This window comes from Puntigrus tetrazona, chromosome 13 (assembly GCF_018831695.1).
Source record: "Puntigrus tetrazona isolate hp1 chromosome 13, ASM1883169v1, whole genome shotgun sequence".
NCBI classification, from domain to species: Eukaryota; Metazoa; Chordata; class Actinopteri; order Cypriniformes; family Cyprinidae; genus Puntigrus; species Puntigrus tetrazona.
The window spans coordinates 3,453,297-3,475,689 of NC_056711.1; the positions used below are offsets into that span (position 1 = coordinate 3,453,297).

The window sequence follows — 22,393 nt, forward strand, 5'->3', positions numbered from 1 at the left end:
ACACAACGGATGACTTCTCTCAAAGCACGGGTCGATATGTTGTCATTTGGCTTGGTGCGAGTCGGGGGGCGGGGCTCGTCGGACTGACCAATGGCTGGTGGGGGAGGGGCTTAGAACACACCCTTTCTTTTTGGTGTCAGAAATTACACACTTCACCTTTAAAAACTCAACCGCAAAACCAGAACAAATCAGACTAATATATTTTTCATGCTTTATCGGTTACAGTACTCACCTCTCACATTTAAGTTTTTGTTTTTTTTTTAAATATCACATTTGGTATTCTTACTGATCCGAATCGGCTTTTAATACGTAGGCAATTCACATTTCATATTCCAAACACGTCGCGCCTTGATATACCTTCTTTCATATCGAACTGTGATGGCACCGCAGAATCATAAGTGGAAATGAGAGGAAACGCAGACACAACAGGAAGACATGTTTGATGTCACAGAGACTCCCCTCGAGACGTCAGAGGCCATTCTGTTGCATAGTATAAAGAAAGAGTTCGGAGGGAGACGCACATTACAATGATACGGTGCAGGCCAGCTCGGGCAGCACACACAGCTTGTCCTCCATCACCGTTTCATATCCACTACATATCAGTTTTAATCAGTATTTGTTTTGTTTTTCAAAAAATAAAGGCAAAAAGAAATATAATCTATGAAAATGTCTGGCCAAAGACTATCTCTTGATTTAAAGTATAGTTTTCATTCCACTGGCAATTTTTTATTTATAGAATTGTATATATTTTTAGTATATATTTTTATTACGGTATATTTATTTCCGGAGTTTTATGCTTACGATATAAAAATAAACTTAAAGATATTTTGTCAGAACCAGATAACTATTTACATTATATACGCTATAATAGTAATATATATATAATAAGGGTTAAAATTTGCACTATTTAAAATAACTATATACTATATATATATATATATATATATATATATATATATATATATATATATTTCTATAAACATTTATTTATGTGATGCAAAGCTCAATTTCCTTCAGAAATCATTCTAATATCCTGATTTGCTGCTCAAGATTTTTTGTATTATTATTATCATCATCATCAATGTTGTTAGCAGTTGTGCTGCTTCATATTTCAGTGTAAATATTTTAAAGGTTCTCCGATGAACAGCATTTTCCAAAGAACATCATTTATTTAAAAATGGTAATCTTTTGTGTTTTAAAAGACCTCATTTACATCCAAACCTCTGAATATTAAGCAGCACATTTTCAACATCGACATACGTTGCATTTTACGATATATTAAAACAGACACGTTTATTAAAAATAACCGTAAATTGAGTATTTCACAATATGAGGTTCCAAACATGGGTTCTAGAGTCATTCAGTCCCCTCAGTCATCACAATGCAGGCCTATATGAGCAGCACCCCTCCACCTCCCCAGCTCCTCCTCTATTTCTGTTAGTTTGAGGGAGGTGCTGAGTCCATAAAAAAAAAAAAAATCAGATAACTACATTTTTATAATTTTGCAAAGTTCAGCTTTTATTTTCCTTTTTACACCCTGAAGAAGATATCACAGGTTCATCAAGTTTGCCGAAATGACCCGCCCTCGATCACCTTTCAGCTAGCGCGTCTTTTCAAAGTGAACGTAGTCTAGTCCCCTGACCTGAATACGCTACATGCGGAGAACGACGCTCTTTTTTTCTAAAGTGCGAATGAAAACTCTTCATCATACAAAACCTTTTTATTTGCATATATTCTAAGCTATTCAGATATTTTTCCTGTAAAACAAGACAAAAATACTGATTAAAAGAAATGTTTTTTGGCATCGAACACTGTGTATCCTGTACGCGATCTGTAATACCGTACTACCATACTGTTACAATGCACTAAACATCTACCTAAAGTGCAAATTAATTCAAGTACTGTGAGCAAAATACCCATAATTCTGAAGGACGAGTCAATGAAGACGACAAATAGACCTTGACTCCCGAGTCGGTTTGACAGTAATTGTATGGTGTGAAAGGCCTTGATTTGATACCGGGATGGAGCATTGAGCTGTTCCAGCCGAAACAGGAAGGCAGATTTAGGCTGGTGATACGTCACTCACGCGGTTCCTGAAGGGAAAGCTGTGTGTACCGACCCGGACTACATCTCCCAAGTCCACCGTAAGCCTGTGCAGATCTACGCAGACTTACGATGCTTCTGGGAAACGCTCCAGTCTGCTCATTCGCCGCTCATGATGACATTCATGAGAACTGTGATAAGACAAAGGCACTTGAACGATATTTCCCTATCAACTCGGTTCAACGAAAGGGTTGTTTTGGTCATCCACGTCTACATCCAATTACAGAAAACTGGATTGTTTTCACTTCATAAAGGGTTCGGTATTGTGTGTGTATGTGTGTTTTTTTCTTCTTCTTCGTTCTCTTCACGATATTCGACGATACAAAATAGCGGCTTGTAAAAATATACGTTCTCTGGAGGATAACAAAAGCGTTTGTTCCTGTACAAGTTTTCTTTCGTCACTCTTCGAACATTTATCTACAGGTTTCATACATTTGTACAGCAGATAGGCAAGCATGGCTTATACATCCTCAGAGAGGCGTGTTCACTGAAAAGTGTCGGATCGTTCCGGAAAGGGAGATACTCTTCTCTTCCTAGTATTTTCAGCTGAAATGCTTTTCGGGTGACGAGCCGCGGTCGTAGTTCACGCAAGAGGTACGTCATCCGCGCCGTCATGCGTTACATTCAGACTCATTACCGTGACTGCAGGGTTACTCTCGCGACGATTGGGGTGCGATGAAGGGCGGTCCGTTTCCTCGTTGAGCTGGAGGCTTTTGCACAGCAAACTGGGAGGGTCTGGCTTTGATTTAGAGGGCGCGGGGCGAATCATTATTGCTTATTGCTTACAAAGAGTGCAGATCTACAGCGGCAGGAACGTCCGGGCGTCTGCCGCCCGCGTCCAACGAGTGAGGTCTAGGGAAGCTGTATATCCACTGCCTGCGACAGCTCTTAGATACTCTTTTTTGTCTTTCATTCAATCGTTTTAGGGCAGAGGTGTGATCTGCAGGCAGGTAATGGGCAGGTCATCATTGGGTGGAGAGGTCAGAAGGTCAGGGGTTAGTTGCCAGTGGTGGCTGAGTGGGTTAGAGAGACAAACAAACAGAAAAGGGGGGGAGGGAAACAAGGAAAGGAGGAAAGAAACAAAAGATAGAGGAGATTAGTTTCAGCTAGTGAAAGCAGGATGACAATATGAAAAGTATTTATAAACCGATCACAAGTAGGCTCTTGATTCAGCCGAGGTTCCCCACAGCAGAGCTAAAGCGCTAAAAGTGCATGATATAGTAAGAAAAAGACTTTACGCAACGCAAATGGAGTCAAATGTGTTACTGTTCCAAATACGTTTTTAATATTACTTTATTTACATACATAGACGTTATACGTAACAGCAAATCAGATTTTTTTTGTTGATGCAAAAAAGCTACTATATTGTCGATCGGCTATTTATGTATAGTTAGATATGAGTATGTCCAACTTTACCCACATACTAATATACTCATGCAGGGTGATATATGCTATATAGCAAATCTTAATTGCTTGTTTGTTCTAATACGCTCAATGCGACAATGAGACATGTTATAAAGATATATCGAAACATTTGCATCACGATTTTATGCAATTACTTTTTTGTGACGCTACTCATTCAGCTTTAACCGATTCCTCTTTAACGCTGCCCTCAAACTGTTGTGTTTTGTCGCGTTCGCATTGCATACACGTACGAAGTCGAGCTCGTGTGTTCAGAAGCTTTCGTTTCGTGCGCTTTCGTAGAGAGTTTCAGGTCAAAATAACAACTCTCGCTGTGGGTCGGCTGAACGCGAGAGCCGCCGAAGAACTGTTGGTCTTCATCTTTGTAATATGGTAAAATCATGACGCAAAAGCATGATTTTACACACAGCGTGAGGAACAGATTATCCTGACGGGTCACGTGTTAAGAAGGAAGAAATCAAGAGAGAAAACACTGAGAAAATACAAAGGAATACGACTGTGGCAAATGTGTCTAATGGTTAGTAGCAGTCAAGTGAATGTGTTATTCGGTCACACCAGGCTTTACGCACGACGGAATTCATTTAAAGCATTCAAACTGAATTCAAATAGAGCTCAATTGTTGGGTTTGGATCTAATTAGTGATGTCCGCAATTTCCGGGCACAATCTCACGGGAACCTGCAGCTATTTTATTCGCGGCTAATTTCTACCTTTACACACGATCTGTTGAGACGGCATTTAAGCAGACGTTTACTACAAATCATACAGATTCACACAAAAGCGCCAACTCGTAAAACAGCTCCAGGTTCCCGCGAGATGGGGGTCAAACTCCCACGGCGTCGCAAGAATCACGCGGCCGTCGAGTTTGAGCGGTTCAGCGCAAACGTCTCTTTCCGCTTAGCGGCTTCGGATGGGTCCGGCGACACCCAAACTTCGTAGAGAGAAGTTCCAGGCGCGAATGAACGGGAGCGAGTCTAGTGTGACCGGCCATGAGAGAGGCAGCCGCTAATGAAATGAGGGGAGAGGACGGTCAGTGAAGGTCACAGCGCTACCCGACTGCTATTAAACACTAGAGCTCTTCAGAGGTTCCAGCATCAAGCCGAGAGTTATGATGGAAATGGAAGACCGATGTTTTTCTTAGCAAGAATCGAGGCATTGAGTAATTTTAGTCAGAAATAATTTAGGGCCAGAACAACTGCTGGTGGGTTTTTTTTACTCAATAAAAATTTTTATTGCCTTTTGAAATTCTTTTTTCTTCTTCTATTTACAACAACATAAAAATCTTGGCTTTAATGATACAAAGCAACACTACAAGGAATTCTCTAGCATAATAGCCATGGAAATTCAAGCTGTGGGACTTTTAGCCATTGCCCTCAGCATTGCAGACTACTGACAAATCACAGGACACATAATATAAAATGCTTTTGCATATAAACATTGAAAAAGTCCTGTCATTCATATATAAAGCCCTAACATATATATCCAAAAATATAGGAAATTTTCTAACATGGTGCTATAAAGCTGCTATGATGCATATTTTTCTTTCCTACAAATAGCCCTCTATAATACCATTGCTATCTCTTCCAAAATACAAGTAGAATTTGACAATTCATATACATTCCTGCTTTATATATTTTTTAGATATATATTTTTATAGATATTTTAAAAGCCACAAGTAAATACTATTTTCTTTTCGACGACAAAAATAAAAAGAAGCTTACAGTAAAACATAAAAAAACGCATCAAGTGGAGATGTTGTGTTTTTTTTTTTTTCTTCTTAAATGCATTTATACTCTGACACGATCACGTTATCGTCCACTCGGCGGCGGTCAACCGTAAGACTCGACAGATTCGTTTCAGTTTCATGGTCTGAGGTTTGATGTAGGTTTCACTTTTTCAACGTGTCTACTCACGAAGAGCAGAGGAGATGAAGGTTTCTGACGTATTCAGTGCAAAATAAAAGGCTTGTGCCACATAGAATCTCTTTATCAAATGAGGCAAATATTGACAGATGGAAATAATAATAATAATAATAATAATAATAAGTAAACAGCTGAAATAAAAAAAAGTGATTCGTGTGGTCCAGTACAAATGCACAGATTGGAAATCTGGAAGCTCTGTGCAAATGGGTTCTCACAAGTAGATTTTCTTCAAAGCAGTAGTTCCGTTATATAATAAAAAAAAAAGAAACACGTATAGCACAAAAAGGATATGAAAAACAAAACATTAAAAAAAGGAAGCAATTTCAGTATTTGATCTGCTTGATAGGCTGTCTGTGGTCACAAACATCTGTAACAGTAACCGAATACACGCGCGTGCACGCGAACGCACCACGTCTGACCTGCGCAAACTGAATTTAGATGCAATTGGATGCATGCGAACGGAGGGGGGGATCTTGGAGGGTTTTGTCAAGGTTGCCAAATATACTGAGGGTTGATTTTGTAATTGTTTCACAGCGATGAGGTGATTATTGCACCACGGTTGCTTTGTCAAATCATTAAGACATCTTAACGCACTCATTAAAGTAATCATTCATTATTTCAAACATGTGTTGGGGACAAAGTGAAAAGCAAATTCCGAATCGGATTTAAAAGTAGAAATAATTTTGGCTTTTCGGGTTTTTATACCGTCCATGCCGCTGTTTTCATACCGTCTCGAACGAACCGGTCGGTGTGTATTAATGACTGCGTGTATTTTAAAACCCGCTTCAGCTTAAATATCTCCTAATGGCGTTTTTCTGTTTTGAAAAGCCTGTAACCTATTGATGGCGAACGCGGGTTTTAACGCGTCGCTGCTATCGCTGCAGCGTTTATTTGTGTATCCGCGCACTGCGCGTAATTATGAACAGTCACTTTAGCTCATTTGGAAAGGACACGTTCACGATCTGTTCAAAAAAAGCTCCCGAATGTTTCAAGAGTCAATATGTGAGCGTAGAGAAAACTAGAGACGCCGAGCGTAAATGGGGTGAATAAAGCCCGTGTTCGCGCGAATAGCTCCATTATTTGTCATCAACATCATGCTGAAATCATAAGGTCATCAAAATAATGGAATGAAGTCAACCACTCCACCTGCGCAGGAAAGACCACGTGTGTGTGCGCGCGCGTGTGTGTGGACCGAAGGCTTTAAAACAAACACACCATATTAAACAGCAAGGTGTACTGAATTCAAGCTGTCTTTTAACATGCTCAAACCGCACATGCTTCACGACAGATCAGGACCAACAGTGAGTTGCTACTGGTAAATGAATAGAAGCACATGAACTAAACTAACCTCTGTCTGCGGTCACTACCCTTTGGTAAGGATGGACGCGCATTTCGTGCCTTCGAACTTTAGTTGTCACCGCACCTGCTTGGATTGCAATAACATCACCAACAACAACAACAAAAAAAAACAGATCAGTCAAACCTCACAGTCTCCAAATCGTCCCGAATGCGTGTTGACAGACGCAACTCATTTAAATTATACAAGTTAAGGCACAAATAATACTTTTTTTTTTCCCCAATGAGTAAATATCTCAACACGTGTTTGTACAAAATTCAAACATGGTTTCATTTATCCTCGGCGGATCCGTGGGTTTTTTCGCGTAGCACGGATACAGTATGACAGACGGGAGCGCGCGGCCTCGGCGGGAAGCTTTACTAGTCACGTAATCTTGCGCTGGAGCGACAGCGTCTTTAAATATAATACTGATAAAGGCGCTCTCTGAGAGAGAACGACAATTAGGCACATCTGCTGGAGTACAAAAAAAAAGAAGGAGTGTGGAAATGTACGGCGACGAATTAAGTGATTAGTAAAGCAGAAGAATCGTTGTTTTCAGAGGCCTAGCAGTCGGCGTCACGGTCCGGGGGGAGGGGGGTATATGTGGGAGTATGGAGGCTTTACGAGCACGGACGCTGGGGGGGCTCTGGGAATAGCCAGTGTAAACGAACAGGAGTGTGTCTGACCGACTGCTAGGCCGGATTCATGCTCTGAACAAACATCACTCAAAACCAACAAGGCAGCTGTGAAACCGAAGCGTGTGAATGTTAACACTCGGATAGGATGAGGGGCTCAGCGAGGATCCTGGGAAACGCGTTTAGCCTTTTCGCGGGGAAGGCTACGGCTAAAGAATAAAAGGAAGGGGAGGGGAAATTGGGAAATGACACACACCGCAGTCAGACGGGGCACGTCTTGGGACAGTTCGTGAGGCGATGGCACTCCTTTTTTTAAAAAATGCGGCCTACAATCGTTTGATCGCAAATACGATGAAAACAGTAATGTTGTTATTTATTACCGTGATGACACATACGGTAGTCAGCATTCGCAGTGGATCAAACAAGTGAATGAAATTTGTCCTAAGACAAGATTGCTCCTCCATTACTCCAGTCTTCACGTGATCGTTCAGAAACTGGTCTAATATGCTAATTTGCTGCTCGCAAAACGATTATAATTATTAATGTTTTAAACAGTTGTGCCGCTTTTCAGGATTTTGTTTTTGATGAATACAGAGCTGCATTTATTTGGAACTGAAATCTTTTGTAACGCGCTTAATGTTTTTGACGTCATTTTTAATGCAGTTTTATGGATGCTTGAAGAAATAATATAAATTTCTTATGGAAAAAACGACTTACTGCTCCCCAAACTTTAAATGGTGTTGTAATTCTGGATCATATTTCAACCAAAAAATCTAATCGATGACATTAAATAATAAAATAAAGCCTTTCTCTGTATTAAGATAATTAGGCATAATTTTTTCATAATGTCAGAATTTGTTGATTTAACTTTTTTTAATATTTTTATCATTTTAATTACTGTAATACTTGAAATAAATTTATTTTTACATTTGTAGGGCAGTGAAAGACATAAAACACTTTCCATTTAGTAAATATGACCGAATAGAAATTTAGGTTACATGTAAAAGAATTATATATATATTTGGATATATATATATATATATATATATATATATATATATATATATATATATATATGCTAATAAAAATGATAATACTTTGTAATCTGTTATTAAACAAAATACACAATGTAGTAACTAAAAATATAGCTTTTTTTAGTTTTTAAAAAAATTAACGCATACGATTTGAAAAAGAGTATATGTTCGGTCGTCACAAAAATAATTCTACAATGCAAATAGACTATGACTTGAACTTTTAACTCTTTGATAACTCTGTAAAAAATATTATAAGCCGTTATCCTGATTGTTTGATCATATATTGTGACTGTGCCATTTTAGATTTTAAGCCGAAATGCCCCACTATAGTGCATTAAACTGTCCTAAAACTGCCCCCATCTCAAGTAGTTTCCCTCCAATTTGCCCCCCCTTTGAGCCCCACTGTCCCCTCACCATCCTCGTGTTGCCCCTCCTGATGCCCCTCACCCTGATGCGGCCCGCTCAGACTGAGGGATGGGGGTCATCCAGAAAGGCTTGTGCAGCAGTTTGGGGCTCAGTGCTTTGTCTCCCTCATCATTGTACACATAAAAAAAAAAAAAAAAACTAAAACATCACATTACAGATAAAAACAAAAGTACAAAACCAAAAAACCCCCCAGAAAAACAAAAAACATGATTCAAAGTAACAGACAGAATGAATGAGGCCAAGGAGTCCAGCCAGTCTGATAAGAGGGAGGCGGGGCGGGGGCGTGTCTGCGGTGTGAGGGAGGGGCTTGTCGGAGGGGGCGCGGTGAGAGAGGGCACTTTAAAAGGGAGGCCGACCGGTTGGCTCTCCGCGCTGGACTGTGATGGGAATGTGACAGGTCTGAAAGCCCAGGTAGAGGGGCAGCTCTTCGGCCTTTGAGGATGCTGTATAGGTCACACAAGAGAGAAGACAGTGTGAAAACCTCCCCTCAGCTCTCCCACCTCTAAAACATCCTATCTGTTACGTTCACACACACACACACACACACACACACGCACGGCGATTATGTCACTGCTTCACTGGTTCTGCCTTAATTACCCAAATGAGAAAAAAATGATGTGCATGGTTGTTGTGATTATTATGGTACCAAAAGCAGGTTTTTCATTGGGTCTTCCATAAGAATTTTCATACAACCAGACAACACCAAAAGCCTGCCACTTTCTTCTTACAACTTTCTTAACTTCTAATCTTTTTTGTGAATCCAGCCCAAGATTAGTCTGGCACACACATTTTTTAGATGGAGTTCTTAATGGTTCTGGTGGCGTGTCCATAGCTTTAAAAGAGATTTTAATAGTTATAATATTAAATAAATATAATACATTTCATAATACATTTCAGCAGTGCATAATATCTTGTGAATGATGATAAATGGTGAATGATTATGAATAAATCCCTAATAATAAATTTAATACGGTCTTTTTTAGATTCTGTTTTTGCACTAGTTTGGTCAACTTACTAAATTTATATTCTGACAAATATTATTATTATTTTTTATGGTTTATGCTGAAATGCCTAAAAGTCGTTTTATAAACAGATATATATATATATATATATATATATATATATATATATATATATATATATATATATATATATATTATTATTTATTTAAGTGTATTTTTAGTTTAATTACAATAAATAAATACAATTACATTTTTACATTTATTTTTCCTACATAAATTAAACCGGATAGTGAAGGAAATGCAGTTTTCTCCCAGTGTTTTTCCTGGAAAAAAAACTAATGAAGTTAACATCAAATGAATTTCTTTTGTTAAAAAAAGAATTTTGGTTTCCACGCATGAATGAATGAATGAATTTATGTTATTTAATCATTTTGATGACTTGCTTTTGTGCTAAAATATGGAAAAATAATAATAAAAAGACCTATTAAAACGTAATATATTTATTTCGTACTAAGTATAATATAAAAGTACTGAATAAAATGTATCATTTTAACTGACTTACCAATATAAGATCTGTTCAAATTAAATTTGGAGTACTATTTTACACAATGATGATGAAGACTGTATGATCTACCTGATTTATGTCACATCAGTTTCCATTTTGGTTTATTTATTTTTCACCGGGAAACTGGTAACATGCCTCACCTCATGCTCATTTGCATAAAGATGAACTTTTCTGTCAATCACCAGCTGTCACTGTAAATAACCGTCTTCTAGTTTCTGTGTGTGTGTGTGTGACCTACCCTCCACCCACAGACAGTGTAAGGCTGGTACAGTCCTATAAGGTCCGTCCTCAATGAACGCGCTCATTGGACAGGAGCTAAACCCTACTTCATCTGCTCTAATTGGACACGCCGCTCTTGGCATTGGGATGGGTTATTTGTCGCTGCTCAACTTAACACCGTGCCTTTGGGAGAAGCCAGTGTTAAACTGGCAGAATGCTGTTGGTAACATGATATTCATAATCGGCTTTTCTCAAGTGCTTTAATGAAGCCATACAGCTTGTGTGGAGTGGAGAGGACAGGGCTTTTGAGAGAGAACGCTCTCGTTATTCATATAAAGCCAGTAGAGCACTTAAAAGCCAAATCATTTATGCAAACATTTCTTAAAAGGATTTTTTTCCTTTTTTTGTGATGAGGGAGGACTTTTTATGACGCTAAATGGATTAAGTGGAAAATACTTGATGCATTGTTGTTTGCTCTTTTATATTACTGCCTATTACTTGCTTCTGTGACAGAAGAGGCTGGTGGTGCTGGTGGCCCTGATGGGGGAAACCAGAGGCTTTTCGTTGGTGTAGGAGGGCAGGATTTGTGTGTTGGGGGTTATTTAAGAGGAATGGCATAGGGTAGGGGTGGGCGGTATGACTCAAATCATACATTACAGCATGAGACATTTTATAACGGTGAGGCAATATATCACAGTATACTTAAAGAAATGAAAGTGCCCTCGTCTTGTTGATAATTTCTCTTTTTATATGGGACTTCATATATGCAAAACAAAAAGATCAGGGGCCGGATTCACGAAATGTTATTAAGAACAAAATTAGTCTAAAGAATAAAGATAAAAATTATTTGCATTTCTGTACCTTAAGAGTTACAAATGATGTAAAGAAAAAAAATATTTAAAACATTTTGTACCTAATAATGAACATTTAATCTTTCTCAGACACACATTTGGATTAAATTACATTTATTCACAATTGATCATCGCAGTGAATGGGTGCCGTGAGAATAGGTTAGGGTCCAAACAGCTGATAAAATATCACAATAATCCACAAGTAATCTACACCGCTCCTGTCCAACAATTAACATCGTGTGAAGAGAAAAGCTGGGTGTTTTTGAGAAACAAATCACTCATTAAGGCACTTCATCTTAAAATCGTCCCTTCTGGCCAAAATACCGGTCCAATAATGTATAAAGCTGTTTCCTCCACTGAAAAATTCCCATCCCTTATTGTCCTCTCACATCAAATTGTGTGTTAAGATTTTTGGACTATTTCTCTCCTGATTCAGACAAGATGACTTTTTCACAAAGGAAAGCAATATTGTGAATAGAGGACTAATTTTTTCAAGTTAAAAGCATCTTAATAACGGATTTGCTTCTTACTATCACCCAGCTTTTCCCTTCACAAGATGTTAACTGATGGACTGAAGTGGTGCGGATTACTTGTGGATTACTGTGATGCTTTGATCAGATGTTTGGACTCTCATTCTGACGGCACCCATTCACTGCAGGTGATCCATTGGTGAGCAAGTGAAGTAATGCTATTTCTCCAAATCTGTTCTCAAGAAACAAATTCATCAGCATCTTGGGTGGCCTAAGTACATTTTCAGAAAAATGTAAGAATTTTTTTTATTTTTGGTAAACAATTCCTGTACTTTCAAATGTAAGATATTTTATAAAAACGCAGGAGAGATGAATGCAACTGGCCAGCCAGTCCTGAGATAGTGCAGTCAAACCAGCACAGTTTACAAAAAAATTAATCCATTGAGTTGATTATTGTATGAATTGCAATACAATCAGATTACACCACAACTTGTGTTTTTAAGATGTTCTTAAACAAAATAATAATTTAGAAAATACATTTTTCAAAAATACCACTTAGCTTACAAGCTTTTATAATTTATCTTAAGTAATTGTAATTTATTTATCTATTTTTATGATTCCAGCCCCAGATCATTCACATATAAATCTAGTACAAAACATTTAAAAATACACTGAAATTGTAAAAGCAATATTATAAAATGGAGGGTAAAGTTTCACTAGCAATCATAAACTTGCTTCAAATAGTGCAACTTCAGTTTTAGGCTTTGTCATTTTTACCCCGTCATTCTTTATAGCACATGTAAATAAGACATGTCAAAATGTCACATGATATGAATGGTCATACCGCCCGACCCATACCGTACAGCCGCGTGAGGCCTGAGAGTCCACAGCCCACGCTGAAGGAGGTTCTGGGACCCGGGGGCTCTGTGTAGCGAAACGGGTGTAGCTATGCTTACCTAAAACCCCGCTGGAGTCGATAGGGTACTCCAGGATGGAGGTGGCGGGGGCCAGTGTGTAGGGGTACTCATAGGGCGTCGCGTAAATCAGGCCCGACTCTGGACCGGGCGGCACTAGGGTGGCAGCTGCCGGGTGGGCCGAGCCATTGGGCATGACGGTCTGGATCTGGCGGATGAGGGGCATGATGGTGGGCCCTGCAGGCGTAGGCGTGCGCAAGGCGGTGGGCGGCAGGACAGGCGCTGGGCCGGTGATGATCCGTGGAGCCTGGGCACTCGCTGCAAGAGAGAATGCAAGGGCAGCTGCGGTGAGCGGAAAAATGCGAGGGTAGGGGTGGATGAAGACGGGTGGGGTCGGGACAAAAAAACACAAAAACCCGTTAGTACCATACACAGGCAAACACTGGGCACAGAGCATGACAGCGACGCTACTCAGCTATTCATTAGTAAACAAGGCAGGGGAGGAGCCAGCGCACTCCTGCAGCCCCACAGAGCCTCAGTATTATTTACCGAAGCGGCAAAGCGAAGAGGAGGTTGTCGCGACATTCGTCGAATTAAGGAAACCTTGTTTTCGCAGACAGCGGTGCATGTTCTCTATTCTTTCAGCTCATTAGCTGCTCTTCGGATGCATTCTGGATCACAATACCGATACACTTGTCAGAGCGTTTATCAGGGAATCGGGGGTTATTTGGGAGAGGTTTACCGAGAGCCGCGCTTACAAAGGCCCCCGAAACAATACCGTCTCTGTTCGTTTGAGAGGAGCTGGCGGCTTACGTGATTTGATATTGGCGTCTCTGTAGGTGCCGTTGAGAATGGCCAGTTCCATCAGCTGCATCTTCTTCAGACTGTCCTCGTTGCATGTACCTGGCGCAATAAACCTCAGGTATAAAGAAAGGCATAAAGATGTCAGTTAAAAAACAAAGCTTTAAGTAGTACGCCGAAAGCGCTTGATTTTAAGTTGAACTGTAGCGCGCGTGTTAATAAATGTACTTGCAAAGTCGTCAAAGTAACGTGTATCGCAAATAGATTTAAATACTGACAAGTTCCAATAGAAATTACTTAAAGCATATTATAGTTTATCATTAATTTTCGACAGTACATTCAGTGGTACACTTCAACCATGTTTCAATGATGATAGAAGTAATAATCAATTAGCAGTTGACCTGCAAGTGATAGACAGGTGAGCAGTTAAACAGACCAAACCAAGGCCAAATACAAACCTTCAAAAGCCTCAAACACTATCAACATTCTTTATTAACTAAATTTGGTGCTATGAATATCAAAAGCTATGAAATTACACGTAAAATGTTAAGTCCTACTTCTGTGGAACAAAAAAAGCACCCTAAATTCCGAATAATTACGTTACTATAAATTTTAACTATCGCCCATTTTCATTTAATTGTTACATTGTTCACACTTAATTATATTCTTTTCAAGTATGTTAATTCCGTAATATATATGCTAAAAAATGCCAATTCTATTATTCTTTTTTCCTGTGCAAATCTCATTTTCGACCAGAAATATACTCTTATAGAAGTATAGCAAAAATAAATGGTCTGTTGTACATACTCAAAGCGTGTTCTTGCTCTACCGTGGCGGTAATAAACCTTGATACCCAAGGGAGTGATAGAGTTTCCTTCAAATGTCGGTGCCATTAAAACAGATGTGTTATTATTCTAGTAGCAAGCTACGAACATACCGATCATTGAAAGAACTGTGCTCAGCAAGATTTTCTCCAAACGTCTGATCTGCCCATGGCAAAAGACGACCGAAAGAGAAAACTAATCACACTTACGTTGCATTAATGCCTGATACAAGCGTTAAGAATACATATACTTGCTGGATCGTGAATTGCATTCAGAGCTTGCATAACTAGCATTTGAATTCACAAACAATGCGCGGTTTATGTTTCAGATTGAACTAAGTACAAGTAGCGATGATGAACTACTGTACATCGTCTAGAAGTGGGACAGAAGCTCAGCGGTTTTCAAAATAGTGTTGCTTTCCCAGCCGTTTCCCTTCATAACTACACAGCGTTTCCAGAATTCCCTGCATCTGTTTAGCTAAATGATTTTTCAAAAACTTCAATTAACCAACTTCACCTTTAAAGCTGGCGTGGAACAAAAAATTGCAGTTGTCTTTTTTTCCCCTTTTGTGATGTGCATATTTGTGAAATGGCTTCTCGAATGAAAAAAGTGACTTGATGTAGTCCATTATGAATTGCATGGAGTCTTAATTTTAACAACAGTAACATTAAAAAAAACTAAAAAGCAAATAAATTTGCAACATTTTGCTTTAGTAGAGTAATAGATTCTTATTAGTGCTGTCAAATGATTAATCACCATTAAATCGCATCCAAAATACAAGTTTTCATTTACATAATATATGGATGTGTACTGTGTGTATTTATTATATACATATAAAGCACACACATACAGCTTATATACTGAAAATATATTATATAAAAACACATTTAAAATACAAATAGAATATTTTCTTAAATATATACATGCGAGTGTTTATATATCCATGATAAATATACATAGTTGTCACGGTGTGGTTTAGTGTGAAGGAGCACTCGACGAGAATAAATAAACTTAAACACTTTTAAGCCTCTTCAAACGGACAAAATAATAATATACAGGTAGGCAGGCAGACGTATAAACCTCGACGATCGGACCAAGGTGAACTCAAACACACAGGGCTTAAATATACAACGTAAATACTTAATAAATGAGACACAGGTGAAGACGCTGAGACAATTAACTAAAGTAGGTCACACGGAGCACATGGCACACGACAAAAACGACAACAAACACAAAGGAGTCCACGTGTGACGATAGTAAACACGCATATAATGCGAACAAAACTTTTATTTTGAATGAGATTAATCGACAGCACTAATACTTATATGTTGTTGTCTTTGTTGTACCAAAATGTGACAGGTTTTTCTGTATGGTCAGAAAAAATAAAATAAATAAATTGTATATATATATATATATATATATATATATATATATATATATAATAATATATAAAAAAAAAAAAAAAAAAAAAAAAATATATATATATATATATATATATATATATATATATATATATATATATATATATATATATAATAAACTGCAACATGCTCATTTTCAGTAACAACACTAGAAGAAAGAGACAATGCATGCCATGTCCCTCACATCACGCCTGAGCTCAGAGAGATCAGAGCTGGCCAGCATTCTCAGCCTCTGTCCCGTGTGGAGATGAGTTACAGTGAGAGAGATGTATTTACTGCCCCGCAGCGCCGCTCCTCTACGAAGCCGTTCCCCAGCGCCCTCCCGTCACCACCGAAACGCTGGCCGCTCCCTGTGTGTATCTAAATATCAATACTTTATTAAGTCAAGAGCCCGCTGATGAATAGAGCCGGACAGAGCTGCTATAAATCACTCTCTGTCTTTATTTAATCAGCCTAATGCGCTCTGTCCTTGAGAAGCAGGCCTCTGCGCATTCACTTATCAGAACCTGAGAACGAGGTGAGAAAGTTTGAGGGGGGGGGACTCTTTTCGGAGATGGCCTACATAGAAGAACTTACGAAAGTTATGAAGTTATGAAATATATATGTTATTCCTTACTGTGTTGTTGTTTTGATCTACAGTACTTCGTCCTGGTGAGCAGACATGCTTTATTAGCGATGACAGATGACGGGACCGCAGGAGGCTGTATCTCTTGTTTTGAAAGCTCCAGGAGGTTGAAGTGAGCTTGGTCTCGTGGATAAAAGAGAGTATTTAATGGCTAGGTATAGCGCGCGAATAAGAGCGTTTGATTCTGTAGGACAGCTGAATAATTTAATAAGGTTTTTGTCAATTTTGTGTTAAAGCTATTGGTTCTAACTATTGTGAGACAGATCAAATAATGCGTGAAGATTTTTATTTCGGATGGTTCAACCGAAATAAAAATTTGATGAGTTTCTTTCCTCCGTCGAGGAAAATGGTACAACCGAAGGTGTTGCTGGAAAAAGTTGCTTTTACTTCTGGTGCTTTCATCACACTGGAAGTGAAAGGTCGAGTCAGCAGAAATGCGTTATAGGATTTTTAAGCATTTACATTAAGTGTGCCGTATATCACTCATCTGACAAATACGGTATAGTCATGCATATAATAAATCTGTGTCCTGCATATGGTACACATACTGCATTCTGCGGGGATTGAGGGGTTAATATGGTAGGCCTGCTTTTTCTGAACATATTTTTGATTAGCATAAACTTTAGGGTCGATGCGATTTTTCGCCAGAAGACGTTTCTTATGTTCACCAAGGCTGCATTCATTTGAACAAAAAACCCTGAAAACAGTACTACCGTGACCTATTTGTACATATTTGAAAATGCAGTTTCTACCTGTGATGGGATAAATAGTATTTTCAGCATCATTACTTCAGTGTCACACGATGCTTTAGTGATTCTCTTGTGCTACGACTGCTCAAGAAGCTTCTTAATATTATTAATCATGCTGATTAAAATGTTCAGGTGTCTTCCATGACATTATACTGTCAGCGTTGACCGGTTTTAATTCCACCCGGATCCGAGCTTGCAGTATCAGGTATGAGCCAGCGAGAGGTGCTGCGATGTCATCAAAGCGTCCATGCTAGGGACGCTAACCTTCTCAGACGGTAATTTAAAAACCAGTCCGTATCATTACCCACACGAGCTAAGCCCTGTTCGGCAGCAGATAGACGCTGAGCTGCGTTTATCGTGAATTCGTCCGCCCATCCGTTTTTCGACAAATCAAAAAACGACGTTTTCCGGCTTGGCTGGGGTTCGGCACCGATGACATCACTGGGCTTTTCACACTCGCCGGTAATGCGCTACAGCACATCTGGCAATCTTTCTCTCTTTCTGCTCCGAGCCACAATCGTTTCTATGACACTCTGCGTTTTCCTGGCCTCTTCCTCTCCGCTGTCCTTCTTTCATCCACATCTCTCGCTCTCTTTCTACGACGGCGTTGCCCTGGGCCCTTCCTGCTCAGATCGTGCGCCGCGCCGCACACTGACAGAACAAAGGGCCTCTCTCTGCACCAGAGCGGCTCTGTTAACGCCCGGGTCTCTGTGTGCAGATGCTCCAAGCAAACGCCCATGGTCCTGATCTCAGTGTAATATAAAGAGGGCCCCTGGGAGGGCAAACTGCTAAATCAAATTCTCACCATTTGGCCACTGGCTTATGAATGATTTTGCTATTCCGTTTTGCAATTTCTCCCATTCATAGTTTCACAAGTGGCCTGTTTCTGCATGTGGCTGGTAAACTTTAAACCTTCGTTTTTGCACAGTTTATGAAGTGGTTTGTCATATGGTTTTTCAAAAGTTTACATTTTTGATAATACAGAAAAATAAAGAAAAACTAAAATAATATTGTGAAACATTATTATAACTTAAAATAAACAGGTTTTTGCCAATGAATGCGCGATTCTGAGTTTATATCTCACAGTTCTGTTTTGTTTTTCTGACCATTTTCAGAACCTCTATATACTTTTCTATCTATATATTTATATATCTATACAAATATAAATATTCGAAAAAATTCAGAGCTATCTTTTACATTTTTATGCATGCATGTCTCTCTCAATCTCTCTAAAATTCTGTTGCAGAAAAAACTATATTCCCAATGCAAAACTGAATTAATTCTTTGGCAAAGCTGAATTTTCAGCAACATTACTCCAGTCTTAGCGTCACACAATGCTTCAGATATCATTCTAATATACTGATTTGCTGCTCAAACATTGCTGTCATTTTTAATATTTAAGTATCGGTAACACTTTAGTATAGGGACCGGTTCTCGCTATTAACCAGTTGCTTATTACCATGCTCATGGTTAACACACTGGCATCTTACCAGTGCTTATAAATCACATATACCACAAAACCCGATTCTTTAATCCCAATCCGACCCAACAAACTAAACCTAAAAACGCTTATTGAGGCAAAAGTCATAGTTAATGGTTTGCTAATGAAGAGAATTAGACCTTAAAGAAAAAGTGTGACCAAAATGTTCATTTCTTTAAAAAAGTGTACTGTACGAGTGTGCCCAAGTCAGACAGTAATATGCTTTTAAAGTCTGCTTGCATAAAGAGGAATCACTCTGAAGCTATTCAGACTGGGATCACAATGACCTTTAGAACACAATGCCTGCCAGCCTACAACTTTCCATCACGGCCTGTCAGGTCTGCCCCTTCATCTCCTCCCCTCGCTCTCCCAAGCTCCGCTTCAAACCCAGAGAGCTGCCCTGCTTTCTGCACGCTACAGGTAGCTGTCTCCTAAAGGGCCGGTCACGCTGACAGCTGTTAAACCACTGGAGGTCACCGAGTGTCTGTGCTCTTGGCTGCTACTCAATTAACCGTTCATTTGCATGAAGTTGTACTCAACTTTGCCAAACTTTGTTGCATCGCCAACGGTCGTTGTCGCTCATCTCGCTGGAAATCCTGAACTCACATTAAAAATGGATGAATGCAGGTTGCTTTGTCTCTGTGCAAACCGCTGGCAATGTGAACGCCCCTTCAGGCGGCATCCTAACTGAAATGGATCCTCATAAGTGACTGATTTGAAGTGCTCTACTTAGGCAACAACACACAAACAGCGCACCTCCAATGGCGCACACTGGAGACTCAACCGGCGATGCATGTCAATAGAATTTGACGTGAATTTAATGCCAAGTTAACAACGTGATACTCTATTAAGCATACAACTACAGAGCACTCGCACACTGAATACAAGTTTGAGGCTGATCTGATTTTAAGATATTTTTTAATATAAAAACATTTTCTTTAAGGCTGTATTTATTTGATCAAAATACAGTAAATATTATAATATATTTAAAAAATTTAATTATTCCTGTGATGCAAACTGAATTATCCTAATACCTTAATAACCATAATTAGTGTTTTTATACCTCTAAAAAGAAACACTTGTATGCACATATTTATATTAAGCATGCATAAGGTACTTGCACGTTTATATTAAACTCACAATACTACAAATCATTTAAATTATATAATATATGTAATACATAAACACTTTATACACCATCAAAAAAGACATTGCACCTCATACTACTACTATTAACAGAGTAATTAATTCACTTAGAAATCATTATAATATAATGAACTGGTACACAATAGACATTTCATTGTTATCAGTGTTGAAAATGCTTAATATCTTGCGGAAACCATATTATATATCATTTTTTTCAGTATTCTTTGATTAATAGAAAGTTAAAAACTTTAGGATTTACATATAGCATCTCTCTCTCTCTCTCTCTCTCTCTCTCTCTCTCTCTCTCTCTCTATATATATATATATATATATATATATATATATATATATATATATATATATATATATATATAGATAGATCAATTCATGCCTATACTGTCACTTATGACCAGTTTAAAATGAACTTTTTAAATGATATCAGTAATACAAAAAATGCATACTGGCATTGACCTCACCGTGAAGCATGAATATATATAATAATGCCTTTGGATCATATCGCTTCCTACCTTCTGAAGAGTTTTGTGCATTATATTCACATAAGACGCTTAACATGTTGTCAAGATATTCAGCTATGGCTCTGGACTATGCTTTTTTATCCATTTTTTTTATTCACACTCTTTCTCCACACGTGTTTCTTTCTGTAGCCGTTTTTTCTTTCTGAACACCGATCGATAGATTCGTTGTGTGTGCGTTGAGTTGAGAGTAGCTCCTGTCTGAAGGTCCTTCGAGCTTTCATTTTTTTTCTTTTAGATGTCATTTTCTGTTTTTCGTTGCTCGTGGACACGCGTCTAACTTCCCGCTCTCTCTCAAACCACTTAAAGTGATTGCTTTCTTTCTAACGACACAAAGTATGATCCGATTTGATACTTTCAAGTGCTTTATTCTGTTACACGCTTCATCTTATTAGGAGCGTTTCTCAAGGGCAAGGACATAAACCAAACCTGTCAAACACAGTTCAGACCATCGCTGGTTGAACGGGAAGACTGAAGGACGGAGCAGTGATATAATTGTCTGAAGGAGGACGGGAGGACCTGGCGAGTGGAAACCGGATGCTAGCGCTCCAAGAATGCTAGCGTCGCTCTCACGGCGCACACAGCTGCTCTCTTACAACACACAAACACGGACGTTTGGCTTCCAGCCACGCCTCGTCCCCTCGACGGGCCTTCCTGTTCCGCACCGGAACCCGCTGATTTATCTCCCCCCGTCCCTCAACGCTACAACTACAGGCCCTCTTCCTCGGAGATAAACTTGACGAAAGTGAGTGCGCTCACACGTACCACAGACTCGGTAACTATGAAAGATCGGTCATTTTTAAGCATTTACACGCAAGTCAATTGATAGTTTTAATGTGCCGTCGCTCCCTTATAGGAACGGGCGAAACGCAGATATTAAAAAGTGAGATTCAGTTAACGCCGTATTGACGATGTATATATTATACGGGCGACAAGATGAAGCCTGAATATAAACGCAATGTGCAAAGTTTTACGTTAAGTGGTTTCCTATGGAAAACCGTTATAAGGAAAACACTGAACAATTAAGCCGATTGCATTCATATTCCGGACTCGTCATCTTTCGTATGTAAACTACTCATCAGAAATGACTGAATTTGGTATTTTAATATGACTTTTTTTTAATTATTAAGGCACTAAGTGTTTTTGCAATATTTTGTTGAGCTGTTTAATCATTGAAATATTGCCGCGGGGGCTTAATATGGATTGCCAAAACTTGAATTGTATTCACATACCTTTGTTTTATCGTTTTGAGAGGTGATTAAATATTTGTGGTGTTGAACAAGATGAAAAATAGATGTTTTGGCATCCAGGTCGCGTGACTGAAAACTATGAATATACCAACAAGCACAAGTAAACAAATCATAATCGGTTAAACCGATAACCCGGCCCCGATCTCGTTCTATTGGTTGGGCCGGTCAGCATGGTTTGACCTTTAGCGCAGTAACGCTGCCTGGCTTTCTGACGTCAAGCACAAACTAATAATCAGCTGCGGGTTTGATCGTTTCACAGCTGCACATATGATAGGGCCTCCCCACAGAGACATAAAGACAACTAGAGCTGCGTTTGTTGAGAAACAACACTTATTTCCTGCTTGCTTTCGCACGCTTACACACACATTCACAGATACAGACACTGTGAAGATTAAAAACGCTTCATGAGAATAATTACAGTTTAATCCAATATTTATGTTGAGCCTGCTTGCCATACCTCTTACAACTGGCTTGCCGATGTCACGAGCACTTCTTAATTAAGAAGAAAATTAATTAAGAACGTCGTATACTGACACAATCAGACAGAAGCGTTTGAGACTGTCCACTGCCTTGAATCAAAAAGTACTGTGGATGAATTGAATGTTTGCTATATTAAAAGCATTTATATTGGACTCTAAGCGAGCCACAGAATTACCATGGAACAGAAATTAATGGTTCTTCCTGGGCACAGAAAGTACCACTGTAATA

The 22,393-nt window shown here is 39.0% G+C and overlaps 1 protein-coding gene across 1 annotated transcript; it reads right to left on the reverse strand.

Annotated features, from left to right (window-relative positions):
• Nucleotides 1-1,445: 1,445 nt before the first annotated feature.
• LOC122356548 (protein quaking) lies at nt 1,446-13,761 on the reverse strand. The gene is made up of 4 exons (XM_043255375.1): nt 13,671-13,761; nt 12,900-13,199; nt 6,794-6,868; nt 1,446-3,116 (listed from the first exon to the last, which is right to left on the reverse strand). The coding sequence occupies exons 1-4, from the start codon at nt 13,729-13,731 to the stop codon at nt 3,100-3,102; spliced, it is 453 nt and encodes a 150-aa protein (XP_043111310.1). The 5' UTR covers nt 13,732-13,761; the 3' UTR covers nt 1,446-3,099.
• Between the last annotated feature and the right edge of the window lie 8,632 nt (nt 13,762-22,393).